Raw genomic sequence first — 20,046 nt, forward strand, 5'->3', positions numbered from 1 at the left:
GATGCATGTTCAAGGTAAAGTGGCACAAGGTTTAGAGGGGATGTGAGGAAAACATTTTTATCTAGAGGGTGGTGATGATCTGGAATGCACTGCCTGGGAGGGTGGTAGAGATAAGTTGCCTCACATCCTTTAAGAAGTACCTGGATGAGATGAGCACTTGGCATGTTGTAACATTCAAGGGTATGGGCCAAGTACTGGTGGAGTTTGCACATTCCCCCCATATCTGTGTGGGTTTCCTCTGGATACTTCAGTTTCCTCCCACGTTCCAAACATGTGCAGGTTAGGTTGATTGGTCATGCTAAATTGCCCCTTAGCGTCAGGGGGATCAGCAGGGTAATTATGTGGGGTTACTGGGATAGGGGCTGTGTGGGTTTGTTGTTGGTTCAGGTTCAATGGGCCGAATGGCCTCCTTCTGCACCGTGGGGATTCTACGATTCTATGATTCTACGAGCTATGACAAGAGATGAGAGATTCTGGGGTTATTGTCCTGGGAGAGGAGAAAATTAAAGGGAGGTTTGATCGAGGTGTTTAAAATCAGGAAGGGTTTTGATAGAGGAGGAGCCAGTGGATAAAGAATCACTTGCCATCGAGTATAGACTCAAAAATAATGAGAAAAAAGAGCCCTAGGTGACAGAAGGGGAGAAAATTTCAGAGCATGTTGTTATAATCTGGAATGTAGTCTTTGAAAGGGTGCCCAAAACAATTTTAATAATAACTTTTAAGAGAGAAATTGGATAAATAAAATACGTGAAGGGGAAAAAATTTCAAGGCTCTGGAGAAAAAGCAGGGGAGAAAGACTAATTGGTTCGATCTTTCAAGGAGCCAGCATGATGAACTGAATGACTTCCTCCTGCGCTGTATCATTTTATGACTCCAAGTATAGATCTATCATCGTAAATTAGATCATTAAAAGAAGCAAGAAGACAAGCACAACAGGCGAATACTTTGCATTAGATCTCAACAAGTGGTGTTACAAACTGGCAAGATACTGTCTCCACCATCAGCTCACTCACCCATCCAGAATAAAGTAGCCACAGTCCAAATGACTAGCAGTTTCTTGAACAAGTTCTAAGCTTCCACCTTTACTCAGAGAATATTCTAAGTATCCCAGCAGGCCTATGGGTGCACCTACACCGCAAGGACTGCAGCATTTCAAGAAGAAGGTTTACCACCATCAACTCCAAGGGGCAATTAGAGATGGGCAACAAACGCTGGCTCACCTGGTGATGCCCACATTCTCGGAATGGTTTTTTGAAAGGAAGTGTTGGTTACTCCGAATAAGAAGAAACGCTTTTTGATGCTTCCCTCTTGCCAGTTTTAACTATTCCTCCCTTGTTCTAGTGTTCTGCTAAAGCTCTGAGTTTATTTATTAATGTCACAAATAGGCTTACGTGTTGATTTGATTTATTTTTGTCGAACATATTCGTGTACAGTGAAAAATATTGCTTCCTGTATACTATACAGACAAAGCATACCGTTCATAGAGAAGGAAACGAGAGAGTGCAGAATGCAGTGTTACAGTCATAGCTAGGGTGTAGAGAAAGATCAACTTAGTGCAAGGTAAGTCCATTCAAAAGTCTGACAGCAGCAGGGAAGAAGCTGTTCTTGAGTCTATTGGGATGTGACCTCAGACTTTTGCATCTTTTTCCCGACAGAATTAAGGGTTATGGGGAGAAAGCGGGAAAGTGGAACTGATCCACTTCAGATCAGCCATGATCTTACTGAATGGCGGGGCAGGTTCGAAGGGCTAGATGGCCTACTCCTGCTCCTATTTCTCATGTTCAGAAGAAAGTGGAAGAGAGAACACAGCATTGAAGTTACTGTGAAAATCCCCTAGTTGTCACACTCCGGTGCTTATTTGGGTACGCTGAGGGAAAATTTATAATGGCTAATTCACCTAACCTGCATGTCTTTTGAACCATGGGAGGAAATCGGAGCACCCAGAGAAAACCCATGCAGACACAGGGAGAATGTGCAAACTCCACACAGATTGTGACCCAAGCTGGGAATTGAACCCAGGTCCCTGGCGCTGTGAGGCAACAGTGCTGACCACTGTGCCACCCACTCCCAGTATCCACTACGTGCAATCCACACTTCACATGAACCCTACATTATCTCAAGATGGCGCCAGAGTGAGGAGACTCCTTGCAAGCTGTGCCCAGCATACCTTCTAATTCTGTCTTTTACTCTTGTTCTATGCTTCTAAAACTTTATTCACTCTCGTTTCTTTCTTTATGAATGGTATGCTTTGTCTGTATAGCACGCAAGCAACAATACTTTTCACCGCAAGCTAATATATGTGACAATAATAAATCAAATCAAATCAAAATCAAATCAAATAAGGTGGTTTGGCACGCCTGTGTAAAATGCCTCTTGGATCTCTCCCTTGCAAGGCAGAAAAGCCTACTTTCTCTAGCCCTTCTTCATAACTTTTTAACACTAGCCTTATATCTCTTCGTAGTGACACAGTGCAACACTAACCTGGGTTGACTGCATCTCTTGTTTCTTGATGGTCAAAAACTAGATAAGCTTGCATAGCTTCAACTTTTCCTCAACAAAGCCAGCAACCTAACTCCGCATTATGTACAGCTAACCATTTACTGGATTATCCTTTGCGATGATTTGGAAACTTACCTCCCTGTAAAGCAGACAGCATAACCACTCATGGGGGCTAAAGCACATGCCCATGTTGATTCCAGCGAAAGAAAGTCGATGTGATTTGAAAAATGATTGCTATTTTTAATTCATATCAATTTTTTTCACTAAAATTAGACAGAAGGCAGAAATTCCAGCCCCACTGCTGCCATTGTTAATGTCTTCTTCCTAAATTAGGGCAGCACAATGGCACAGTTGTTAGTACTACTGCCTCATAGCGCCAGGGAGCTGGGTTTGATTTTGGCCTTGGGTGTGGGGTCTGCACATCCTGCCCATGTCTCTGTGGGTTTCCTCGCCAAAGATATGCAGGTTAAGGTGGATTGGTTATGGTAAGATTGACCTTCAGGATGGATGAGAAATGCTATATCTAAATGAAGGATAATATCTCAAAGGCTGTGGTATAGAGGTTACTTCATGTTCAGAACCGCATCAATGAACATGGAAACTACCCGTTTTTTTACGAGTGAAAGAGATTCCCTCTTCTTTATTATAGAGCGACTTAATTTCATTATATTTGTGCCCTTGTGTTGAGCTCTGCGGTATTTATTTATTAGTGTCACAAGTAGGCTTACATTAACACTGCAGTGAAGTTACTGTGAAAGTCCTCTAGTCACCACACTCTGGCATCTGTTCGGGTACACTGAGGGAGAATTTAGCACAGCCAATGCACCTAACCAGCACGTCTTTCAGGTTGTGGGAGGAAACTGGAGCACCTGGAGGAAACCCACGCAGACACGGAGTTCCAAGCGGGAATCAACTTCTGGTCCCTGACGCTGTGAGGCAGCAGTGCTAACCACTGTGCCACTGTGCCAACAGTAACATTGTGCTAATGGTGACATTTGTGACAACATCATGTCAGCATTTGTTCAGTAACTTGGGAAACTGTTCAACATTTTAGGAAAATAACGTTCTGCAGTGGTTCAAAAAATATGACGGGGTGGTGGGATCACGGAATCCAAAGAGCAGCAGCTCTTAAAGGGCTGCTGCACTTACAGGAGTGTTGAATCTCTGCAAAGATAAAAATGGGCTGAAGCAGCTGCATAACTGCCTTCCTGATGAAATCTGCCTCTGGCACTGTGCACAGTTCTGGTCACCCTATTAAAAAAAGGATATTGTTAAACTGAAAAGAGTGCAGAAGAGATTTACTTGGATGCTTACAGGACTTGATGGTTTGAGTTATAAGGAGAGGCTGGATAGACTGGGAATCTTTTTTCCCCTGGAGCGTAGGAGGCTAAGGGTTAATCTTCTAGAGGTCTATAAAATAATGAGGGGCGTAGATTCAGTTAGATAGTCAACATCTTTTCCCAAAGGTAGGCGAGTCTAAACAGAGGCTATAGGTTTAGGTGAGAGGGGAGAGATACAAAAGGATCCAGAGGGGCAATTTTTTCACTCAGAGGGTGGTGAGTGTCTGAAACGAGATGCCAGAGGCACTAGTAGAGACAGATACAATCTTGTCTTTTAAAATGCATTTAGACAGTTACATGGGTAAGATGGGTATAGAGGGATATGGGCCAAATGCGGGCAATTGGGATTAGCTTAGGGGTAAAAATCGGGCTGCATGGACAAGTCGGGCCGAAGAGCTTGTTTCCATGCCAAAAACCTCTATAACCCTATTGAGATGTTCCCCCTTAACTGGGAGAATGCAAACGGTGCAGCCCAAGATTGTGCCATGTAGGGAAGTGGCTATTCCATGCAACATGAAGCTGCTTTGTCAGGAAGTGGCTAAGAAGCAGTTCAGTCCCACGTGACCACTTAAGCAAATGAACAAGAGTTTCTCAGGACCAAGAGTACACATCAATAAATGCCATCTGTCTTTCAAACTCTTCTAACCTCTTTAACCTCGGTGTTTTGGCTCTCTACCCTAACTTACTCTCCTAGTCAAGGCTGAGATCTCTGGCCTGATACGAGGTACATCTACAGTAGATGATGGTAACATGCATGGATCAAGCAGGAGATCTTGGTCTCTTAGTTATTTTCATGCAACGGAAATTATTCTTGGCCAAGTGATAGAACATTAAATTAGATCTAGGTCTAATGTTAAGGTTGTAAGCAAATTTAACAATAAACAAGCAATTATATACTAGATGGAGGGCAGGGTGGCACAGTGGCATAGGGACCGGGTTCAACATCAGCCTTGGATGACTGTCTGTATGGAGTTTGCACATTCTCCCCATGTATGCTTGGGTTTTCTCTGGGAGCTCTGGATTCCTCCACAGTTCAAAGAAAGACAAGTTAGGTGGATTGGCCATGTTAAATTGTCCCTTAGTGTCCCAAGATGTCTAGGTTAGATGGATTAGCCATGGGAAATGTGTGTGATTACCGAGGTAGGGTGGGGAGAGGGTCTGGGCAAGTTGCTCTGTCAGAGAGTTGATGCAGACTCAATGGGGCAAATGGCCTCCTTCTGCACTGTAGGGTTTCTATGACTCTAAGAGAGCACTCAGTAGAGTGCATATCTCCACCATGCTGTGCTAATCAAAAGTTGTTACAATTACGCAGTTCTCCCTCGAGGATTCCCCAGCCTTGTTGATGCTCCGTGACCACAAAACTGAAAAAGAGCTTTCACGTCACTGAGGAGGCTTCAAGACAATGTACATCCAACAACCTGCTGTCAAAACTCTGCTCACATTCTGACAAAATCCCAATGGGCAGCACTGTAGCACAGTGGTTAGCACTGCTTGTTCACAGCTCCAGGTTCCTAGGTTCAATTCCTGGCTCAGGTCACTGTCTGTATGGAGTTTGCACATTTTCCTTGTGTCTACGTGGGTTTCCTCCAGGTACTCCGGTTTCCTCCCACAGTCCAAAGATATGCAGATTAGGTAGATTGGCCATGCTAAAAATTGCCCCTTAGTGTCTTGAGATACATAGATTAGAGGGATTAGCTGGTAAAATATACAGGGATATGGGAATAGGGCCTGGGTGGGATTGTGGTCGGTGCAGACTCAGTAGGTTAAATGGCCTCTTTCTGCACTGAAGGGTTTCTATGATTCTATGGAATTCTCAAAGCAGCTGAAGCAATCCACAATATCCTGAAACAACAGCATTCAAATTGAAACAGAAACACCACTGTCAAAATGAAAGACAAGCTGCCCTACATCACGATGCGAATGGTGATCTGGGTCCGCATTTTTGCCAAGAATGAATCATTTCTTCCTTGGACCACATCCCACCTGTGGACCAGGTGGAATTTGCCCATTACTTTTTGAGATGTGTTGTTTACAGACAAACAGATTAACAAACAAGGGGCGAAAACATTACCTCTGCCTACCTTCACAGGGGGAGGTAAATATTTACTGCAGAGATTGTACAATTTAGCTCCTTGAAAGGGAAAATAACAAAAGGTTTCAAATCTAATGTTAATTTGCATCTTCTCAAGACTAAAACATTTAGTTCTTTCTCCTATTTGAGGGAGCAATCCAAATTTGTTTGCCTGATTCACTGCAGTTAAGATAATTAGTTTGCTCCTCTTTATATCTCCTGACCTGTTGCCAAAGCTTAATATAAACCCATAACTGACAACCTCATTGACAAACAAATAACAGGTTGCCATAATCATAAGTATTCAACTCATCCAAAAATCTGTCTGAGAGTCTGGTATTACACACAAAACAGAAGCAGGAGTAGGTCATTTGGCCTATTGAGCCGACTCCATGCCATTCAATAAAAACATGGCCGACACGTTAGCGTTTCGAGTTTCATGCTCCCATCTACCTCCTTGATTCCCTTGCGTAACAAGAATTAGATGGCCTCACAACTGTGTACAACCATAGAATCCTACAGTGCAGAAGGAGAACTATTTGGCCCATCGAGTCCGAGCCAACCACAATCCCACCATATCTCCATAACTCCATGCATTTGCCCTAGCTAATCCCCCTGACACTAAGGATCAACTTAACATGGCCAATCCACCTAACCAGCACATCTTTGGACTGTGGGAGGAAACCAGAGCACCCAGAGGAAAAACACACACGGAGAGAATGTGCAAACTCCACACAGACAGTGACCCAAGGCCAGAATAGAACCCGTGTCCCTGGCGCTGTGAGGCAGCAGTGCTAACCACCGTGCCAGTACGCTGCCCCCTGCAGAGCCTTCGGAACAAATTTCATAAAAGCACAGATAATAAAATGGGTTGAGGCAGTTTGCTTTTCTTGACAATCTCATACACTTCTCCATGATTTACGGGGACAGCTACCAGATCAAAATAAGACAGAGGTGTTTTGTTTTTTTGCCACACTGCTCTTGCCAGCTCACTCAGCCAACGACCAGCTGCTGCATCAACTGTACACTATAAAATGTTTGGCATTATCCCTCACGTAGACTGCAAACACATCCTCCCCGCCCTGCCTCCCACACCACAACCCTCCCATCGCCATCCCCTCCCTCATGGTGGCCCGCTAAAGGGGGCAGCATGGTGGCACAGTGGTTAGCACTGCTGCCTCACAGCACCCGGGTTCAATTCCAGCCTTGCGTCATTGTCTGTGCAGAGTCTGTATGTTCTCCCCCTGTCTGTGCGGGTTTCCTTCGGGTGCTCCGACTTCCTCCCACGCTCCAAAGATGCGTGGGTTAGGTTGATTAGCCTTGATAAATTGCCCCTCAATGTTGAGGGGATTAGCAGGGTAAATATGTGGAGTTACAGGGATAGGGCCTGGGTGGGATTGTTGTCAGTACAGACTCAATGAGCTGAATGGCCGCCTTCTGCACTCTACGTGTGAAATGAAAAGTTGCAACTTAAATTGCGATTTCAAATCATAGAATCCCTACAGTGCAGGATGAAACCATTTGGCCCATTGGGTCTGCACTGACAACAAACTCACCCATGCCCTATCCTTGTAACCCAACGTAATCTCCCTGACAATAAGGGGGCAATCCCACCCAGACCTGTTCCCCATAACCCCATGTAATTACCCCGCTAATCCCCTAACCTAGACATCTTTGGGCAATGGTGGAAATCAAGAGCAAAGATATTCCTTTTACCCCAGCAAACGTTTTCTGTCTCTTTACCCACTTAAGCTAATTCTTTTCTGACTTTTTATACTTCCTGTATGTTCCCACTGTTCCTGTCACTGCAGGTGGAACACAGATTGAGCTTAGCGTGTCAAATGTAATAAAATTATCTGTTTGCTATGTGACTAATGGAGAACGCATACATCCATTCATGAGTGAAGTTAAACTAGAGTTGGACCGCCTAACCTCCACCTCTTAAACCAATTTGGCCGTCTATGTGATTGCACCGGAGGCCATTAAGGGTTTGTGGTTAGGCAAGAGCTTGCTGCTATCAACCCCACAGCCAGTCATCGCTTCAACTTTATCTGCCTGTCCGCGGCAAAATCCCTAAAACACAGGCTGCCACCTCTGCCCCTGTGCCACGAAGATTGGCCCCGTTGCTCTGCAAAGCAACTGGTTACGTAACCAAAGTGGCCATGGGTGGACATGTGGGCACTGGAAGGAGAAGAACCTTCATCACAAGCACGCCAGCCTCTCCAAACATCAACACAGACACTTCCAATTTGGGGGAAAGAGAGGTAAGTGCAGTCAGGTAATAGCAATCAGGGGCTGCTACAAGTAGCAACAGACCAACAGCAACAGGAAAAAGGATGAATGGCTGGAAGGGGTGGCAGGGAGGGAGCAGTCAGCATGGTGACACAGTGGTTAGCACTGCTGCCTCACAGCGCAAGGGACCCGGGTTCAATTCTGGCTTCAGGTCACTGTGTGGAGTTTGCACATTCTCCCCGTATCTGCATGGGTTTCCTCTGGGTGCTCCAGTTTCCTCCCACAGTCCAAAGATGTTCAGGTTAGGGTGATCTGACATGCTAAATTGACTCTAGTGACAGAGGGATTAGTAGGGTAAATATGTGGGATTGTTGGGGTAGGGCCTGGATGGGATTGTGATCGGTGTAGACTCAATGGGCCGAGTGGCCTCCTTCTGCACTGTAGGGACTCTACGATTCTATGAAAAGTCTGATCAACATCGACGAGAGGACCTTTAGTGTTGCCCCAATACCCCATGTCAAGAAATCACTGTTCAAGGATTCTACCTTGAGTGCCATCCATTGACAGCTATTAATAAAGGAGTGTGTGTCCACTTGGCTTAACCATCAACATTCAGTGTCCAAGAGCAAAATAAGTAGTCTGCTGAATAAGGTCTGTTGCAGCCTTTGATACTATAACACAAAGGGAAATATGGAGCAAAAGTCAAACTGAAAACATGAAGGGGGAAAGTAAGACCCCTGTAGCCCACTTGACACAAAACAACAGGCCAAATCCTCTACACTAAAAGTCTAATCATTTTGCTGTTTAGGGTACATTTTTACAAGTTATGGTACATACATAGGTTCATACAAATATACACACCAATTAGGAGGAGTAGGCCAAGCAGCCCCACCAGCCTGTTTCACCATTCAATATCATGGCTCACCTGTTTGTAAACTCATCCCTAAATTCTTCATATCCCCCCGATAACCCTCGCTTGTCAAAGTTTTCACCCCTTGCTTATCATAAATCTACCTACCTCTGCCTTAAGAATATTCAAAGACTCTGATTTCACCACCAAGAAATTTCCAAAGATTAATGATCTTCAAAGAAAAGAAATTCTCCTCACTTCTGCCTTACATGGTCAACTGCTTATTTTGAAACAGTGATCCCTCGTTCTAGATTATCCCGCAAAAAGAAATATCCTTTCCACATCCAGCCTTGTTAAGGCATGGTGGCACAGTGGTTAGCACTGCTGTCTCACAGCGCCAGGGACCTGGGTTCAATTCCCAGCTTTGGGTCACTGTCTGTGTGGAGTTTGCATGCTCTCCCCATGTCGGTGTGGGTTTTCTCTGGGTACTCTGGTTTCCTCCCACAGTTCAAAGATGTGCAGATTAGGTTGATTGGCCATGCTAAATTGACCCTAGTGTTGGGGGGTGTTAGCAGGGTAAATGTGTGGGGTTACGGGAATAGGGCCTGGGTGGGATTGTGATCAGTACAGACTCAATGGGCTAAATGGCTTCCTTTGCACTATAGGGATCCCATGAAGACCTCTCAGGGTCTTATATCTTTCAATCAAGTCACCTTTTACTCCTCTAAACTGCAGCAGATACATGTCTAACCCGTCCAGCCTTTCCTCATCAGACAACATTCCCATTCCAGATTTCAATCTAGTAAACATTCTCTGAAATGCTTTCAGTGGAATTACATCTTTCCTTAAATAAGGAGACCAATACTGTACAGAGCACTTCAGATATGGTCGCACAAATGCCCTGTATAACTGGAGCATAACTTCGGACTTTTATAATCAATTCTCCTTGCAACAAATGATAACTTTCCTAACTACTTGCTATCCCTGCATACCAACCTTTTACAATTCATGCACCAGGATCCCCGGGTCCCCAGCATTTCAAAGTTCTTTAATCCTTCATATTTAAATAGTTTTTATTTATTCTTCCTGCCAAAACAGACAATTTCACATTTTCCCACATTATACTCCTTTTGCCAGATCTTTGGCCACTCACATAACCAATCTGCTGTAGCTTTCTTAAGTCCTCTTCGCAACTTACTTTCCTACCTATCTTTCTGTCACCAACAAACTTAGCAACCCTTCATTCAAATAATTTATGTAAATTATTAAAAAATTGAGGCTCGAACATTCCTGTGGCACATCGCTTGTTACATGTTGCCAACCAGAAAATTACCAATTTATGCCTACTCTCTGTTTCCTGTTAACTAGCCAATCTTCAGTCCATGCCATCATGCTACCCCTACACTGAGGTTTTATTTTCCACAGATGATCTTTGATCTGTCACCTTATCAAATCTAGAAATAAATCTACAAATCTAAGTACAGTACATACATCGTTTTCCTCTTAACCACAACACATGTTGTTTCTTCAAAGGACTCCAATAAATTGAGTGGACATGATTTCCCTTTCACTAAACCATGTTGACTCTTGCTGATTACTCTGAATTTATCAAATGCCCCACTGCAGTGTCATTAACAACAGATTCGAACATTTTTCCTATGATAGGATCTTAAGCCTTGCAGTTTCCAGCTTTCTGTCTCCCTCCCTTCCTGAATAAAGGAAATTTTGCTAAAATCCAATGCATCAACAATGCCACTTGTCACTTCTTTTAAAACCCGAGGATGAAGTTGATCAGGGTCCAGGGATCTGTCAGCGCGCAGCTCCAACAATTTACTGAGTACCACTTCCCTGGTGACTAATTTTTAAAAATTCTTTCCTCCCTTCCATTTCCTGATTTGCAGCTATTTTTGCCATGTTACTTGTACTTTCCATAATGAGGAGCAATGAAACATATCTGATTAATTCATCTACCATCTCCTTTATATTTAATCTTGGGGCGGCACAATGGTTAGCACTGCTGCCTCATAGCGCCAGGGACCCAGGTTCGATTCCTGGCTTGAGTCACTGTCTGTGCAGAGTCTGTAAGTTCTCCCCATGTCTGCGTGGGTTCCCTACGGATGCTCCACTTTCTTCCCACAGTCCAAAAGACGTGCTGGTTACGTGCATGCTAAATTCTGCCTCGGTGCACCCGAATAGATGCTGATGTGTGGCAACTGGGGGTTTTTCACAATAATATCATTGCAGTGCCTACTTGTGACTAATAAATAAACTTTATTTTCCATTATTTATTCTCCAGACTCTTTCTATAGGACCAATGCTTATGTTGTTAACTCTGTTTTCTAAGTATTTATAGAAACTCTCACTCTCTGTCTTTATATTTCAAATGAGTTTTCTCTTGTACTTTAACATGTCTTTCCTTATTAAGTTTTTTAGTCCACATGAACACAACTGGGCAGGATTTTCCAGACATACTCACCCCACTCCAGGTCAATGGATCTCTGCACGGTCTGTGTCCCATCCACTACAATTCCCCAGGCAGGCAGAACAGTAAAATTCCACCCAACTGTGTTCCAAACAATTTTGCCATAAAGATCACATTTCGCAAATATGAGACACCCTGACGTAGCTCATTCTGTCACAATAACCTAGTATCTAACCACCTCTCTGATAGCTCTATTAAATTATTCTGCTCACCATCTGAAGCTAAATCAAACAAATTAAACACTGTTGGTGTTTGAGCTTGCCTTTTACTGATTTGTCATTATTTACTTTGTAAAGGAATTGGCTTAGAGACTTAATACATGGAATATAAATAGCAAAAAGCAAGATGCAACATTGAAGGTGCTGTAAATACTGATTTAACATTGGTCCCTGCACAAGCTCTGTGGAGTTATACTGCTAGCTCCAAACTGCTCTCTCCCATCTTAAAGCTCACCATACCACAACATGATCTACATTGCACTTTCTTCTCATCTTATCAATTTTAATGGTGGCCTTTTTATATAGAAATTTATCACACACATGAAGGCCATTCAGCCCATAAGATGTTCAAGTATCACATGCACCTCCTTCCATTTTACTTTTTTTTTTCATTTGTTCAAGGGATGTGAGTATGACTGGCTAGGCCAACATTTATTACCTATCCCTGACTTACAGAATCATAGAATCCTTACAGTGCAGACAGAGGCCTTTTGGCCCATCAAGTCTATAACACCTCTCTGACAGAGAATAAGTGGACCCAGGCCCACCGCCCATCCTATCCCTGCCACCCATTTACCACGGCTAATCCACCCAACCTACAGATCTTGGAAACTAAGGGACAATTTGCCATGGTCAAACCACCTAACCTGCACATCTTTGGACTGTGGGAGGAAACCGGAGCACCCGGAGAAAACCCATGCAGACAGAGGGAGAACATGCAAACTCCACACAGACAGTCAAGGCCAAGGCCAGAATTGAACCCAGGTCCCTGGTGCTGTGAGGCAGCAGTGCTAACCACTGTGCCAGCATGCTGCCCCATTTGCCTTTGAGAAGGTGGTAGTGAGATACCCTCTTGCATCACTGCAGGCCATGCGATGGAAATGCACCCAGAGAATTGTTGTGGAGTTTCAGGATATTGACCTGTCAAATGTCATTTAATTCATTGGTGACACACAACAAGTGAAGATCCAGTGAAACATGGGAGACTCTGCCAACTGCGCAGCAGTTCAAAAATGACTTCTGACATGTTGTATGGTGGTCAACCCTAATTTCAAACACCTCATTTCTCACCTGCTGCAGCAAGGTAAGTGTAAGATGTTCTCACGCCTCCCGCTGTAGCAGTCGGTGTGGACATTTCCTCACCTCAGATCCTGCACCAAAGCAAAGCTCAAACCAACTCTGCAGGAAAATAAAAATTTGCACCACTCCTGGCTGCTTGAACATGGGTTTGATCAGGGTTTAATTATGAAGATAAGTTTAATTATGTAGACTAGGCTTGTATTACCCTTCACGGAGAAGATTAAGGGGTGACCTGACTAGACTTGGTAAGACAGAGAGAGAGAGTCGGAGACTAACACAAGCTATTTTTTTTCATCTAGCCAGAGAGATCCAAACAAGGAAGGCATGGCCTTAAAATTAGACTGGGGTCTTGTCAGGTGATATCAGGAACACAAAGAGGAAGTACCTTGTCACACAAAAGGGGTAACAGAAATCAGGAATATGCCCTCCTCCCCACCCCCCCTCCCCCCAATAAAACTGTTGAGGCTGCGGAGGGTGGGGGTGTCAACTAATATTTCAAAACTGAGATTTGAATTTTCATTCAGCAAGGGTATTGAATGTTATGGAAGTGAGTTCACTTATAGATCAGCCAGGATCTAACTGAATGGCAGAACAGGCTGGAGGGGCAGAATAGCCTTCTTCCCGCTTCCATGTTGCTGATGTATAGACAAGACAGACACACACACACGCACACGCGGACAGAGACCAGCACAGACAAACATCGAGATGCAGGATTCTATTAACCACTGGTACCTGAAGATACTCCATGAAACACGCCTTCTTTAGTCCTGGAGCCTAGAGATAAGGATATATGGGGGTGGTGGAGGGAGGGTGGGGGAGAGAAAAAGAAAACTCTGTTAACAATGTTCCTGCTTTGGGACAATGTCACAAATCACAGCGGTAAATTCCCTTTCACAACTCAGGAGGGCTCTGGCCAATTAAGCAATGAGGAGCAGGCAGGGTGTTACAACAATCAAAGGAAGGAAAACCGATCGAAGTGAAATTTGACACGATATTGGCAAAAAGGGGCAGAGCAGAGCAAGCACTCTGGAGGGGAGAGTAATAGGGATGAGCTTTCATCCAATTCAGGAAAGGGTTAATGGCACCATTGTTCCACTCACTCAGAATTTCACCCCCCCATAATAATCCTCTCTCCACACCCCCCCCCCAACCCTGCACCCATCTCACACCTACCATTCCAAATGACCCGAGATAATTGGCAACATGTTAAAAACACACACACATACAGATTTCACAGCTCAGAAAAGAATGTGGGGAAAGAGGGGGGGGGGGGTCAGAATTAGCAAAGAAAACTTTTGCATCCAAATTCAGGATTGTTTTATAATTTCAAAAATGTTAAATTTTAATGGACTTTTTCCCACATCGAGGTTATTGACTAATAACAACTGGTTGCTTTTTTAAAAAAGCTTTTCAAAAAGTATTTATTAATATTTTCAGATTTTGAAATAACATACTATTTTTGGTAAACAGCAGACAGCAAGAAGTATGAAAAGCATGAGTGTTTTGACTAGATGTAATGTTCATATGGCAGCAGATTTTAGTCCAACCGATTTATTTAATAATAGACTCACAAGCTTGCGAGGTTTCCCTCTTCGTCAGGTGAATGGAGAGTTCTGGCCTCAGACAGAGCATATAAAGCACAGACAGTTTAGAGATTACTGATTAGAATGCGAATCCTTACACCTAACCTGCTGTTCAAGACCTGAAGTGGCTGACAATGTGAGTGGAAGGAGCACTGATCACAGGTTACAGAGATGTGTATTGTCTCCAGACAGTACAGTAAGTGAGGTTTTGCAAACCCAGGCAAGTCACGGGGGTTACAGATAGTGCGACACGAACCCAAGATCCCTGTTGAGACCGTCCTCATGTGTGCGGAACTTGGCTATCAGTCTCTGTTCAGCGACTCCGCGCTGTCGTGTGTCGTGAAGGCCGCCTTGGAGAATGCTTACCCAAAGGTCAGAGGCTGAGGTCACTGTCTGTGCTTTATATGCTCTGTCTGAGGCCAGAACTCTCCATTCACCTGACGAAGAGGGAAACCTCGAAAGCTTGTGAGTCTATTATCAAATAAATCGGTTGGACTAAAACCTGGTGTTGTCAGACTTTTTACTGTGTTTATGCCAGTCCAACGCCGGCATACCCACATCATATGGCAGCACACAGTCAGATTAGTACAAAGATAAGACCCCAGAAAATATACATTTGTTTGACACCAATTACATTATTTCCCCCCACAGCATATATTAATATACATGTTACAAAAATTGCCCAAAATGCTCTGTGCTTGTCAATACCTACTGTGCACCTAATACTATTCCACATCCCCTTAACGTGAAAAATATATTCACGATTGAAGCTAAAATGACCTTGAGACTCACTTCACACCCCTTACTCGCCAATGTAAGCTTTAAAGACAAGAATCAAATGCTACATTTTTTTTATTAGCCTCCTTCTCTCCTCCCAAAAAGTATTTCTTTTTCATCGCTCAAGATTTTGTAATTACAAGTCGCAACTCTAATTTTTTTAAAAAAATAAGGTTCTCTGCTCCTCCCGGCTCCAAACACTTGATGCTCTCTGGCGGTCATGTCCACGGGCTAGAACTTAACATTCCTTCTTCCACGCATATCCCAAACTATCACCCCCACTGTCCTGGGAGCACTCGTCCCTTCTCTTCACCAGTGGGAAGAGGATTTCAGTAGATGCACACACACACACACACACACACACTACCCTCCCCCACCTCCTCTCCTCAACCAAGTCTAAGAATGAATGGATGGATGGCGCACTCTTCCCATATGATTCATTTTTTTAACGAGGACGAGAGACGGCCATAGAAGCAATGATCTCCCACGTACCCACATAGAGCACTCCATCCTTTGTCTTCCCTGCTGCCTCTGCCACTCCCTGCTTGGTTTTCTCGGCAGCTGCTACCACCCCATCCTTGGCTTTGGAGAGTCCTTTCATGAAAACATCCATGTTTATTCTTTGGTCACTGAGGGAGAGAAGGGAGAGCGATCAGACAATAAAAAAAGTAGCCTCCACACAATGATTTTTGTTTTTAAAAAAACGCAAATGCAAACATAAGTTTACCGTTTATTCAACTGGCAACAAAAAAAGGGGGGGAAAATAATCCTTCAGTCTTTCAGTGCATCACTGCTGCATCCAGCCTTTGGTTTAGAGGGCAGAACTGAACGTAGCCCAGAGCTGAAAGTGTTGAATGTTCTTTGAACAGATTGCTATGACTCCGGCTGAGATGCTGAGCTACTCTCCTGCGTCCCTATCTTCGGCGAGCAGACGTGCCTCCTGATTTGTTAGTGTGAAATACTTTCATCTCTCGGCTTCATCAGCAGCCCCCCCCCTTCCACCCCACCCCCTTCCCTGTGGGAGAATCAGCTTCTCTCTCTCTCTTTCCCCCTCTCTCTCTCCTCGCCCCCAACATTTATACAAAATACATCACTCTCAATCAACGCCTCATATCAGCTGTTGAGTGGAATGCTTCACAATCTTCGGCACTCTGACATGTTTTTTACCGGTGGAAAGGTTTGCCCCTTCCATCACACATTGGAGATGATGGGCTCGACTGTATTTCGCATCAAAAAGGAACACAGAGCTTCATACATTTAAACACCACCTTTTTGTATGAGCGTTTTGCTATTTGTATGAGCGAAATACTATGAAGAATCCTTCTGTCAGTGTGAAGGGTTTCAAGGATTCAGTTTGACCCCCTTCACATTAATGAACAAGAGAACATAAGGTGAACATGGACATTTCTGTGGAATTTAAATTACTGGTTGGTTTTATTTTGCGTCTGTCATACCAGATTGGGTGATGCCATGTGTGGCCAACATTGAAACAAACTGCTTCTTGATAATTGTATTCTGTACATAGTGGATAGTGAGAGCCTTTTTCCCTCGGATGGTGATGGCTAACACGAGGGGACATAGCTTTAAATTAAGGGGTGGTAATTATAGGAGGGATGTCAGAGGTAGGTTCTTTACTCAGAGGGTAGTAAGGGCCTGGAATGCCCTGCCTGCAGCAGTTGTGGACTCGCCAACTTTAAGGGCGTTCAAATGGTCAGTGGATAGGCATATGGATAGCATTGGAATAGTTTAGGTTAGAGGGTCATTAGATTGGTTCCACTGGTTGGCACAACATCAAGGGCCGAAGGGCCTGTACTGCACTGTAATGTTCTATGTTCCTGCATTATTTTGATGGTATTTTTTATTTTAACATGTTGCAAGAAGCCTCACAAACGAAGGCAAATTTTGCCATCTGGTGAAAGTCTAAATGCTGAAATAGAGCAGAAAAAAAAAATAGCCCCCAGTTGAATTTGTTTTTCATTCTGTAACAAAAGTCTATGTAAAGCAAGATACAGTGAGATTGCATTGGTCAAAAGCAACCATTCTCTATAGTGAAGCCTGTAAATGATCATACAATTTAATAACACTTGCTGAGGGAATTCTCTCCACTTTTGAGTTTGATTTGATTTATTATTGTCACATGTATTAGTGTACAGTGAAAAGTATTGTTTCTGGCACACGATACAGAGAAGGCATACTGTTCATAGAGAAGGAAAGAAGAGAGTGCAGAGTGTAGCATTGCAGTCACAGGTAGGATGCAGAGAAAGAACAACTTAGTGCGAGATAGGTCCATTCAAAAGTCTAATGGCAGCAGTTGGTTTCCTCCCAGTCCAAAGGGCAAACTGGTTAAGTGGATTAGTCATGCTGAGTCATTAATATTATTTATTAATGTCACAAGTTGGCTTACGTTAAAAGTTTATTTTTCGGTCATAGATAAGGCTTACATTAACACTGCAATGAAGTTACTGTGAAATTCCCCTAGTTGCCACACTCTGGTGCCTGTTTGGGTCAATGTACCTAAACAGCAAATCTTTCAGACTTTGGGAGAAAACAGAGCACTTGGAGGAAACCCACGCAGACACAGGGAGAACGCGCAAACTGCATACAGACAGTGACCTAGGAATTGAACTGGAGTCCCTGGCTCTGTGCAGCAACAGTGCTAACCACTGTGCCAACATGCCACCCCTATACTGCAATGAAATTGCTGTGAAAATCCCCTCGTCGCCACATTCCAGTGCCTGTTCGTGTACACTGAGGGAGAATTTAGCACGGCCAATCCACCTAACAAGCTCGCCCTTCGGTCTGTGGGAGGAAACCAGAACACCTGCCAGCAGACTTTTGAATGGACCTACCTCGCACTAAGTTGATTGTTCTCTACACCCTGGTTATGACTGCAACACTACATTCTGCACTCTCTCCGTTCCTTCTCTATGGATGGTATGCCTTCTCTGAAAAGCGTGCAAGAAACAATACTTTTCACTGTATATTAGTAATACATGTGACAATAATAAATCAAATCACCTGGAAGAAACCCACACAGATACAAGGAGAATGTGCAGACTCCACACAGGCAGTCATCCAAGGCCCGAATTGGACACAGATCTCTGGTGCTGTGAAGCAGCACTGTGCCATAATGCTGCCCATAGGAACCAGAGAAGGCCATCAACCCCTCTAGCCAGTTCCCCCACTCATTAAATCATGGTTGACTTATATGGAAACTCCATGGAGCTTTTTGAGAGAAAGAGGGAGTTGCAGATTTCCACGTTATGGACAATGACTACTTGACACGGACAGCGTGGTGGCACAATGGTTAGCAGTGCTGCCTCATAGCGCCAGGGATGTGGGTTCAATTCCAGTTTTGTACATTCTCCCCATGTGTTTGTGGGTTTTCTCTGGGTGCTCCGGTTTCCTCCCACACTCAAGATGTGGAGATAGGTTGATTGGCCATGCAAAATTGCTCCTTAGCGTCAGGGAGACCAGCAGGGCAAATACATGGCATTACAAGAATAGAGTCTGGGTGAGATTGTGGTTGGTACAGACCCGATGGGTCGAATGGCCTCTTCCATCATCCTCTTCTTTCTTGGTGATAAGGAGAGGCATTGGGTTGGAAACTAACTCATCTAAAAGGCGAGGAAAGGAACATAACTCAGGTCAAATGTTTGAAAAAACAGCAGATGAAATTAAGCTGCAGTGGGAGGTGTATGCATCGTAGATTAATGTTACAAAGATATGTTTTGTGCCAAATAATGATTTTTAATTCACCATCTGGAAACTTAAATGAATTTTTAAAAACAGGCTTTTTCAAAGCACAAAGGCTAAAGGGATTTGAACTACCAGTCCAAGATAGCAAACCTCAATTTGCATCACTATACATTCCACGTTCCAATTTGTTGGCATGGATTCAGTCTGTCTACAAAACTCCATTAAGGACAATTACTTCAGGGGAGTGTGAAGGCCTCATATCTCTTATCTCGTTGGTTATTCATCTAGGATAATCACCTGGGGTATTCATCTGTTGGAGACCGGCCATTAAGACTAATTGTTTGGACAATGGGACGATGAACAAGTTATCTTCCAAACATACACCGGAATTCTACTGTCCTGCCCATCGCATGAATCAGAGCAGGTGAGGAGCAGACAATGGGAAGGTCCATTGACCTCAGGCAGGATTTTCCAGTCTCGAGTTGAGCAAAACCATAAGATGATGCCCAAAGTCTAATGAAATCACCTTTGGAATACATGGACAATGAAGTGTATGTTGGTTTGTGTGGTGTGTGTATGTTTTTGTGTGTGTTGGTACATGTGGTGTGTGTGTACGATGGTATGTGTGGTGTTTTGTGCGTGTGTGTATATTGGTATGTGCGGTGTGTATGTGCTTCTGTGTATGTTGGTATGTGTGGTGTGTGTATGTTTGTATCTGTGGTGTGTAGTACGTGCGCGTGTTTGTGTATCTGTTGGTATGTGTGGTGTGTCTGCGTGTGCTACTTTGATTCGTTAATAAACTAATATAATATATTGGTATAATAAAGCTAACTGCTTTCTTTGTTGAACTCAAGATAACCTGTCCTGTTGGTTCTTTTATGGTCACAATGTGTAAATAGTTAAGTCCTTATTGAATTTGCAGGTATATCTTTTTCAAATAAAAAAATCTATTATTGTCAAATGAGAGAACAAAGAGGGGAGTCAAAGGACCCTTCCTCACCTGGTCATAACAAGCTGTGTTGAACACATTCCACATGAAAGAGTACATCAAAGGCTAGGGTTCCATTGCTAAAACTATGAGGTTGATCAATAATAAGTTTAGACAAAGAGTCTTACAAATATTTATGTCAACAAAACAACAGAGATAGTCATCAACGTCAGGAAGCATAGTGGGGGGACATGCCCCTGTCAACCTCAACAGAGACAAAGTGGAAA

At 43.7% G+C, this 20,046-nt stretch overlaps 1 protein-coding gene across 1 annotated transcript in view; it reads right to left on the minus strand.

Annotated features, from left to right (window-relative positions):
• The window catches only part of LOC145350834 (alpha-synuclein-like), a 98,244-nt gene extending 82,190 nt beyond the window's left edge, over positions 1 to 16,054 (minus strand). Inside the window, exons 1-3 of the mRNA XM_080200191.1 lie at positions 15,860 to 16,054; positions 15,625 to 15,761; positions 13,505 to 13,546 (exon numbers count right to left, since the gene is read on the minus strand). Of these exons, the coding sequence (XP_080056317.1) occupies positions 13,505 to 13,546; positions 15,625 to 15,745 (163 nt within the window). The 5' untranslated portion in view covers positions 15,746 to 15,761; positions 15,860 to 16,054. The remainder of the gene's footprint in view (positions 1 to 13,504; positions 13,547 to 15,624; positions 15,762 to 15,859) is intronic.
• Positions 16,055 to 20,046: the final 3,992 nt, after the last annotated feature.

This window comes from Carcharhinus amblyrhynchos, chromosome 1 (genome assembly GCF_965287045.1).
Source record: "Carcharhinus amblyrhynchos chromosome 1, sCarAmb.v2.hapA, whole genome shotgun sequence".
Taxonomy (NCBI): domain Eukaryota; kingdom Metazoa; phylum Chordata; class Chondrichthyes; order Carcharhiniformes; family Carcharhinidae; genus Carcharhinus; species Carcharhinus amblyrhynchos.